The 10,107-nt window shown below is 39.9% G+C and overlaps 1 protein-coding gene across 2 annotated transcripts; it reads left to right on the top strand.

The window, feature by feature from the left end:
• The first annotated feature begins 5,561 nt into the window (after nt 1–5,561).
• Nucleotides 5,562–10,089, top strand: ubxn8 (UBX domain protein 8). Of its 2 annotated transcripts, XM_071351900.1 has the most exons (8): nt 5,562–5,832; nt 6,132–6,260; nt 7,278–7,351; nt 7,446–7,568; nt 8,101–8,235; nt 8,923–8,964; nt 9,117–9,191; nt 9,350–10,089. In XM_071351900.1, the coding sequence occupies exons 1-8, from the start codon at nt 5,748–5,750 to the stop codon at nt 9,518–9,520; spliced, it is 834 nt and encodes a 277-aa protein (XP_071208001.1). In that variant the 5' UTR covers nt 5,562–5,747; the 3' UTR covers nt 9,521–10,089. The 2 variants fall into 2 exon arrangements, with proteins under 2 accessions (XP_071208001.1, XP_071208002.1); XM_071351901.1 differs by lacking the exons at nt 5,562–5,832; nt 6,132–6,260 and adding an exon at nt 6,325–6,711.
• Nucleotides 10,090–10,107: the final 18 nt, after the last annotated feature.

Genomic DNA, 10,107 nt, shown 5'->3' on the forward strand with positions numbered 1-10,107 from the left:
GAGTCGATAGGAACATTAGCCCGAGCTATTTAGGAGGGATATCACACCTGGCACAAATTGGATAATTCTGTTTTTCTTGCCGAGGTGTACCTTATACCTGCGCACAAAGGGGAGTAGTTCAAAGTCCGGTTACAGGGGGTGGCTTGGGTCCAAAATGATTTTGAGAGCCTTGCAGAGGGCCCTGACCTTAAAGATCTCATCCAGGCCTGTCTGTTTGACTCCAAGTACCTTGCTTGCTGTGGTGATAATCCTTCTCAGCATATTTCTCTGGCTGACAGTGTCTTGGCCAAACCAACAAACAATACAAAAAGTTAAAATACTCTCAGTGAAAGATTTGTAAAACAGAGTCAGTATAGTACAATTAATATTAAAAGATCCCAGCTTTTTGAGAAAGTACAGTCTCTGTTGACTCTTTTTGTAGATCAGGTCTGTACATTTACTCCACTGAAGCTTATTGTCCAAGACGACACACATATATTTGTATTCCTCTACAATCTATGGAGTCAATGTGCACCGGTACGAGGTAGTAGAGATATTATGTAGATCTAGGTATGGGTAAAAGTAACAATCAGAATACATAAACACTGTGTGTGGGGATAGAGTTGTAACATAATGTCTTTAGGGACACCAAAATTATTAGGAAGATATATAAGCATCAACAATATCCATGCATCATCAATACCCTGTCAATTGACTTAGAAAATTATTTATATTACCATCATCCTCAATTGATTTAGAAAATTATACAGAAAGTTAGTGTATCAGCATCATCGATATCAATAAACATAATCACCAAATAGCGATATAAAAAGTAACTATATTTAACCAGGTAGCCTAGGCAAGTCAGTTAAGAACAAATTCTTATTTACAATGACGGCCTACCGGGTGCCTTGTTCAGGGGAGAAACGACAGATTTTTACCTTGTCAGCTCGGGGATTCAATCCAGCAAGTTTTCAGTTACTGGCCCAACGCTCTAACCACTAGGCTACCTGCCGTCCCTACACTCTAACCACTAGGCTACCTGCCGTCCCAATAAACACAATAGCTCTATGCATAACTACTTCTAAATAAAGTAAATAAAGAAAAAAATACTATTCTGTGAATCTGTAGTTATCAAGTCATAGTTTTTATTCTCTGTAGTAAGGGAATCCAGTTCCTCACATGAAGTAGGCTAAACGTTCAGGTTCAATACCATGCTTTGCACAAATACTAAAATAGCAAGTACATGTTTGGGGGAGTGTTGTCAAACTTGGGGTGTAAAGTTGTTGCAGGAATGTCAAACAAAGATCTCATAGTAGCCTAAACTAATAATTGAAAACATACTTAGAGCAAAACTGAGAAGGGATACATGCATATTATGCAGCACAATGCCCTCAATGCTGTAGGACATTTCACTCCAAAACCAAAGTTTGTCAGATGTTTTCAGGGAGTACACATACACAAGCATTCATGGGAGTACATATACAGTCAAATGTAAAATAACACACGGCATATTGAGAGAAGACATTCAATCACATGTAATTTACTTCCAAAGTATCAAGTCCTAACACAGATAGATGACTGGGGTAAAGCCAACTGTACAGTCAACCTCATTATGAGAAATTAAGGGAATGTTAAGAAAATGTAGAGCAAATATACATACACCGAAAGGGATTATTATAATATTTTTTAACCATAATTATACTAAAACGAATTTATAATTTATGTTTCAATATACCTTGAATCAGAAACATTCACAATGGAAATAAACAACAGTATCCTCATGGCAAAGTTATGCGTGTTCAGTGTGTCAAGCAGAGGAATAGTAACAAGTAACCTGATAGGTATCTTATCTCACTAATCGTGTACAACTTCCTTCTTCATTCTTTACCTCTGACTTCATCATTCCTCCCTTCACGTCTGGGAGTGTCAACATTACAACAAATAATGGAATAAGGAATAAGCCAAGTAACCAGGAACTATCAATCATTGTCAAAATGGTTTCTTACTGTTCGATCTTAATTGCTAGACTTAAAAAGTACCACAGTGTCCTAAGCTATAATCATATAAAAAGACACACTGAAACACCCACTCCGGCTATTTTGTTTTACTTTTCCTGTTGGAAAAACAATATCCCAAGTATAAATGCAGTAATGTTGCCATAAGGCCTCCCCTGTCCCCCTTGCTTGAGGAACAATAGAGGTCAAAAGAGGTAAGGCCCACCCCCCTTCTTGTTCCATGTCATACCTGGACCACCTATTGAGATGTGCCTTTTTGTTAAGTAAATCAGGTAATAAATGAGATGAAAAGGAGACTGGAATGCATCTTTAAAGGGAATGATGATTCGTCAAAAGTATCTGAATAATAATATATGCATCAAATCAGATTGTATTGGTCACAAACACGTGTTCAGCAGATGTTATTGCAGGTAGAGATAAATGCATGGAACAGTTTCAATGGCATATTTGGCTCAGTGGCAACTAGAGTAGATGGCAGTGCCACACCCTATAACTCAACTCTCACCTAACAAGCTCTTCTGGGTTACACTGACAACCAGGCAGTGTGATGGGGAGCTACTAGTCTACCGACTAACTGTATGTAAATTCATAACATACCTATGAGATGTCCTAAACAACACCATGTCCACTTCCTGGACAGTCGGTAATAAATCTCATTTGTAGGAAGTCATCTCTGCTTGTGTTGAATGACATTTATTATTGGTAACAAATACAAAATGGACAATGTGAAATGGAATGTTCTCACTAAAGCCGCTAGATCAAAATATAAAATGCAAAACTCATCAAAAGCACAATATGCTGAACAATACTCAACAGACACCACAATATTGTAGTTTGACATGAATACTTAGTATCTCATAATCAATATACTGTATCTATATGTTACACAAGGTTTACACAAAAACGTGTTTAACTTTCATACATTTTGGGGGGGTAAGTATGTCATGAATTCAGATAAAGCTCTGCAGTCAGCATGCTCTCTATTCTGAGGTTTGGTCGGTCAGGTGACCTCTAGCTCATTGTTGCTAGGAAGTCAGTCCCCAGGGAGACAAAGGCCTTTCAGCGCTGTGGCCTGGTCACTGCTCAAAGGCCTTTCTCTGACTTGTCCTGCCAGTGGGAGTTCAAGATAGAGGCACTTGGAGATATTCTCACTCACACACACTCTCCCTGGTCACATTTTGTTATATTGTTCTTGTTCACCATTACACTTTCAGTGATTTATTCACAGATTAGACGAAGTACGATGACTAACAACTCCAGTTTTGCTGTATTAGCTTGCTCGGGAAGTTGTATCAAGGCTGTTACTCCAGGTTTCTTTCAAAACACAGGGACAAACATAACATGTCACTGAAGATCCAGTACCATTCCTATCATCTCTTTTCTAAAACAAACGTTGACTGTTCTTCTTTACAGATATAAATTGTGTCAAACAAACTGTTTTTGCTCATATCAGTTATTTCATTAAAGCTCGTGTTGGCCTCTTTGCCTTCGTCAGAGGAAAGAACATCTGACGAAGGCCAAGAGGCTGACACATGAGCTTTAAGAAAATAAGTGATAGGAGCAAGAGCAGTGTGCGGGTTTCTCTGTGAAGTTATTACATTATTCCCACTCACCTGCAATGAGAACTCGGATAAAGGGGTACCCCAGGGTTTGATTCTGGAGCCACTATTGTTTACACTGTATATACACAAATTGAAATACTGTGAAAAAATGTTTATGAATGTTTATGCTGATGATACAGTATTGTACTCTGTAAACCAAGCCTTTTCACATTTGACGTCTGATTTCCAAGCGCTACAGAAGTCACTCTTGGACCTTAAGTTTGTACTTAATGCAACAACAAAAAAATCCATGCTATTATCTAGGTCCCATAAATGACTTACTGTTTGGGGTTTAGGCTGGGTTTCTGTATAGCACTTTGACATCTGCTGGTGTAAAAAGGGCTTCATAAATACATTTGATTGACATTACTAGCCTGAACAGAACACACATTGAACGAGTTCCCTCTTATGAATATCTTGGTAACTGGCTAAATAATAAGTTGGCATTTTAATAACGCATGTTACTGAGCTGGTAAAGTTGAAGATCAAAGTTGTATTATTTTACAGAAATAGAGCATGTCTATCTTTTGATAATAGAAAGGAAGGTGTCCAGGCCATTTTTATGCCTGTTTTAGATTAGAGGGATATCATCTCCATGCAAGCAGCTGCTTCCACACTTTGACCACTAGATGCTGTTTTACATTGTGCCCTTAGATTCATTACTGGTGGTTATTTTAGAACCCACCCACCTGTCTGTAGAGCAGCATTCCCTTCTGTTTATTTACAAAGCGCTCCTGCAGAAACTTCCGATGTCTCTGACAACACTGGTCAAGGACACAAAGATAGAATACAGTACAAGAGCACAAGATTGGATAGTGCTAGAGGTTCCAAGGGTGGCATCTGATTTAGGGAGAGACTCCTTTTAGTTTTTATGCTCCACAGATGTGGAATATGTTGCAAAGGAGGCTCAGGCTTGAATGCCTGGCTCACTTTCGGGAATTTACAGTTATGTGGGGGATGCTCCATGTAAAGATTGGGTTGATTTGTTTAGGATCATGTTTTGTAATTTAGTATTATATTGATATTTTTATTGTGCTGGGCTCATTTGAAAAAGAGAATTGGTCTCAATATGAACATTAATTAACCTAAATAATTCCCCCCTCTGCTGTGAACAGCATATGATAACTATAACTTCATATTTTAGCTGAGCTTTGATTCATGTAATGGGATTGACAGTTTCCCATTCCCTTCACTTTCTCTGTCTTATTTCCTTTGTCCTGTTGTCTGTATGTGGTGTCTTGAATGACACAGGTGGCACATCATGTTTGACATTTTCTGAGAAAGAAAATGTGTGATAGGTGGCATGAAATATATAGGGGTAATAATCAGCTGACAAAAGAGACCACTGCATAACAGTCAGAAGTGGGCTGTTCCTTATATGCTTCCATCAATCAACTAAATATGGTTTAAAAATACAGTTACGACCATATGTTTATGATCAGTTTAAGACGTTTTATCCTGACCCTATATAACCTGTACTTATATTATGTACTTATATTGACCAGCAGGGGTCCCTAATCACACGTTTGCGAAATTGACAAAGATTCTTTATAACTAACCCAAGACAGACCAGAGCCTGTTGTTTCCAATGGGCACAAACGAACAGAATGAGTAGAACAAGCAAGGAGGTGAGCAGAGCCAAGCACGAGCTAGTGAAATCCTATTGGCGCGATCTAGTATATTTATTTGCATATTTCCGTTAGGGAACGCCTACTCTGTAGTGCGCGTGTGCAATAACTCAATTCGCCCATGCACTCCTAAACAACGCCATAACAAACAAAACAAACTTTTGCAAAGGGTAAAGGCTAAAAAACGCAGTCCACTCTGTTAGATACTAGTTTTGGAAACAGAAAACTGTATGGAGATCAAATGTTTAATCGACGCGAAAATTAGCAGAACGTCGGCCAAAATCCATCTCGCTCCATCTTCTCCCACTGCCGGCTAATGGACTTCCTCTCATCACCATATTTGGCAGTGAGTGGGAAACGCCAACCGGATGCTTCACATTTATACATCCAGTGAAATATCTGGCTCATGGTTCTAGCTGTGGTTGAGATATTTACCGCGGAAGAATATTTTAAGAAAAAATATATAAAAATAAAAGACACACGCAGTAGAAACGGGATAGCTTGGAGAACGATATTATAAAATGTCTTCGTCAAAGACATCTTGGCTTTTGGGGACCTTGTTAATATCAATACTTTGTTTTGTTTCTTGGAAACATTCAATAATCGGTAAGTTTATTTTTTTACTCTTGCAAGTGTTGGTTAAGCTATGTGCAAGGAGCCCATTGGCTAGTTTTGCAACAAGGGGGAGAGGGATTCTAATTTTGTTTGGGGATAAGTAGCTAGTGAAATTGTCATGGTGTTCTTTTATTGTGACATTACTGTCCTAACGTTTGTTTGTACACACAATACTGAACTGATTACTGAATTGATTACTAATATCCACTATCCATTTGAGAAGGTGACGTGTGAGTGTACATTATCTATGCAAGTTATTAATTGCTTATGTCTATTAATCTCCATTTTAGATGTGAGAGGTGCCTTTCTATTGGTGGGGCGAGGTCTGTTGCTGTTGGGCCTGTCTACCTTGATGGTGTCATATTTTTATCCACGCCTGAGGTCTTTGTTCTCTTCCAACACCCGATCAACATCTGAATGTAGGTGACTGTCTATCAAACAGGCAATCCCAATATTACTCATTCAAATCATGCATTCCATTTTGTATAACAATAGTCGCCAACCCTTTGTTACAGTAGAGTTAGCATTCCGAAACCATTCTTATCCATAGAGTTTTTAGCGGTTAGGTTCACCCACAGCTGCCTGCATGTGAACTACAATTCCGACGCTGTGTTAACGTTTAGAAACTTCAAACCAGTTGTTCGAAACATGCCGATATGCCCCTTTCATTTCAACAATAAATCATTTCCCAAAAAATATACCTACTGTAGCAGTTTTGCACAGACTTGTGCGCCATTTTACGAACGACACTTCCTCCCAAGTTACATACAGGTGTTTGGAGTACGCTAGATAGCCAATTAGCTCAGGTGGCTTTCTGTCTGTCTACCACAAACAAGCGATGAGACATGGTCGTATGGGAACCATATAAAGGTGTGTAGTAATATTTTATTTTAACCTTTTATACGTTCCTTATGTTTCCAAAACCGTACCGCAAGCGATTGCTTTTAATGTTCAGAACGAGCGTTGGAGACGTTGATTAACAAAACTCCCCCCACCCAAAAGATGCTACTGTCAATAGGCGTTAAAGCATTTAGCGTCTATGAATGGGTTACAGCAGCGCCAGGTCACCAACACACCTGATTTAATTAATCTAGGCCATTAGTTGATTAGCCTAATTAGGTGTTTCAGTACTGGTGTAACCGATGTGAAATGGCTAGCTAGTTAGCGGTGGTGCGCGCTAATAACGGTTCAATCGGTGACGTCACTCGCTCTGAGGCCTTGAAGTAGTTGTTCCCCTTGCGCTGCAAGGGCTGCGGCTTTTGTGAAGCGATGGATAACTGTTGTCTGTGTGCAGAGGGTCCCTGGTTCGAGCGAGGGGAACGGAAGCAAAACTGTTACACTGGCCACTGTTTTTCAACTTCTGATACCAGGCCAACGATTTCTTCTGAAAATTGTGAACCAGTTGATGGTTGAATGAAACTATGCACTTCTTCCAGATTCTGAAGATGAGGAGGCAAAACAAAGACAAAAGCAGGCAAGGGAGGAGCTGCAGGAGAAACACAGTGAGAAGGTAATATGGCCTTTCAGCAAAAAACTAAACAGCACTGCTCTTTTTTTTAAACAGAGTAGGCTAATACTTTCCTGTGTGTGTTTTTCTCTTTCAGGCCTTCTCTTATCAGGAGTCAGTGCTGAGGCCTCGTCAGGAGTCTTCTATGAGGAAGAAAGAAGAGCGATTCTACCGCATGACGGGAGAGGCCTGGAAGCTGACTGACGGAGAACAACTTGGGGTGAGAATAACTTCAACTACCAGATACCACCCATAGAATTGTATAAAACAAACCACATAACTTAGTTGCTGGGTGACTGGATTCTCTGAACACTTCGTTCCGACAGCTAAACAACCGTACCTTTTGCGCATGTACTACTTTATGAGTTACAAAATAAGTTGTAGGTTGTTATTTACGGTTAAAACGTAGATTGTTTTGCCCCAGTGCAATATGTAGACTAGGTTGTCATGTAGGCTAAATGTGTTTGGTTTCACGCCAAAATTTGAATTTTAAAAAAGGATCTATTTCAATGGGCCAGGTAAATCTACATATTAATGAATAAAACATGATAAGAATTGATATTGTACACTGTTTCAAATTTGCTTGGACCAAATGAACAGTGTGCTTAGCCAATGGAATGCAGTACTTGCTTTCTCCCACTGGGGAGAACAATTCTACACACCTCTTACATTTTTAGGCCTTTTGATACTTCTATGGACAAGATCCTCAGTGAGGTGTGCCAACTGTAAATGTGTTATTTATGTGGCTACAGGAAGGAGAATCGTTATGGCAGAGAGCCCAGGAGGATGTTGATGGGACACCCAATCAGGAGGCAGTAAGAAGGAGGAAACTGCCAGAGAGTGCCACCAGACTCCACCCCAAACTTGAGGTCCCTCCCCAAAAAAGGGTGTGTATACTGAATGCCTCTATTCAGGAAAGGATGTTAAGATGCTAATGGGAAGGATATCTTTAACAATTTAAATCCAAGGACCTGAAAATGGTTTTATTCCATGGTTAGTGCTATTCAGAATTGGGACGTCCCTACCCTAACCATTTTAAATGTCAACTTCAATGAGGTAAAATCAGTTGCAACCACCCAAGGATTCCAGATAGCACCAACCTTTATTCCATGTCAGGTTAGTCCCGCTTGAGGGTCCCTCCTATAGTTTATTATTTCACTAAAGCAGAGGGAGTCATTGTTCTGTGTTTAGGCCGTGATTCAATCCGATCACGCTTTGTCAGCTATGCACCTTTTTTAAAGACGTTCAGAGACCGCACAGTAGGGAAAGGGGGATACCTAGTCAGTCGTACAACTGAATGCCTTCAACTGAGAGGTGCGGGGGGGGGGCTGCCTTAATCGACATCCACGTCTTTGGTGCCCGGGGAACAGTGTGTTAACTGACTTGCTCAGGGGCAGAATGACAGATTTTAACACTGTCAGCTTGGGGATTCGATCCAGCCACCTTTCAGTAACGCTGCATATCTCGGCTCAATCAGAAAATACCTTTGAAATGGCGCATAGTCGACAATCCACAATGGGTTTGAATCCAGGCCTAACACCTCAATGGTTTATGTGCTCTTCTGGATTGAAAAGGTGGTCGTTTTACCTGAGGAGCCAGCAGAGGATGCTGAAGGGGTATGTATTAGACACTTTTGTCCCATGGAGTGTTTGCTCTTACATCTGTTATGCTATGGAATTTGAAGACACATTTACACTCTAATCAATGTAAACTATTCATGATTGGCAAAAGGTGGTCAGTGTGAGTACGGCAAGGTTTCTCTTGATAGGTTGTACGGGTGGCTTTGAGATGCCCAAGTGGAAGAACAATTCACAGAAGATTCCTGAAATCCGACAGCTCCTCGGTGAGAAAAGGAGTTTCCCCCCCTTTATGTATTCATCTCATACTCAAACTTTTATAACATGGTCTCATAATCCTATTCAATAAAATAGTTAAGTTTAACATCCCAGAAGATGCTTATGAAGATTGTACTGTTTTGATTTGAAAACCCTTGTTCTGTAGGTTCTTTTGGACTGGTTGCTGAAAACAGGATATCACCCTGCAATCTACACATTATGCACCACCTACCCCAGACAACCCTTGGTCATTGGGAAAGACATAAGCATGGGGGATGCAGGCATTTTAACACACACAGTATTAAATGTGGAAGTGAAAGATCCCTCCACGACCTAAGGAAAACGCATCAGTTCCATGCCATTTGAAAATAAAAATATGGGCAACTGGATCATAGGTGTCAGAACAGCAAATCCTTCACAACTCTTTCAGACAAGGGAACAAAGCTATAAACTATGTCCATATTGCATGGATTTTCTTAATGTCAGAACCAAGTATACAACCAGTGTACTCCTTTCATGTTCAGTTGTATGAATTACTGTTTCCCAAATTATATTGCTACACAAACACATGTGGACAATGTCGAGTTCTGGTGATGTTATAAATTGTTGGGTTGTAATTTGAAATACTTGCTATACCAGAAGTTAATGGTTATTTAGGAGGAATGTATATGGTGGGGTCAATGGAGGTTGTTTAAGAGCCAGGAATGTTACTAAGGGGAAAGGCAGTCACATGGTTGTGGAATTGGAGCAGAGGTCAGGTCACATGAAGGAATAGTATTACCCACATCAACTTCCTGCCTAGCAACAAAGATGTTGAGGAAAGGAGACTGCCTAAAGGGGATATAAATACTTGGGTGTTAACATGCATTTTTTTCAGCCATTGTGTGAATAAACTTGGTTCGAGTTTTTCCTAGTCTGTTTTTA

The sequence above is a fragment of the Salvelinus alpinus genome, chromosome 18 (assembly GCF_045679555.1).
Source record: "Salvelinus alpinus chromosome 18, SLU_Salpinus.1, whole genome shotgun sequence".
NCBI classification, from domain to species: Eukaryota; Metazoa; Chordata; class Actinopteri; order Salmoniformes; family Salmonidae; genus Salvelinus; species Salvelinus alpinus.

Bases quoted from the DNA above. Each gene is read 5' to 3' on its own strand.
- ubxn8 (XM_071351900.1), top strand. From the start codon at position 5,748: ATGTCTTCGTCAAAGACATCTTGGCTTTTGGGGACCTTGTTAATATCA. The intron at 7,569-8,100 runs GTGAGAATAACT...ATGTGGCTACAG, and splicing joins CTGACGGAGAACAACTTGGG to GAAGGAGAATCGTTATGGCA. The intron at 9,192-9,349 runs GTGAGAAAAGGA...CTTGTTCTGTAG, and splicing joins TGAAATCCGACAGCTCCTCG to GTTCTTTTGGACTGGTTGCT.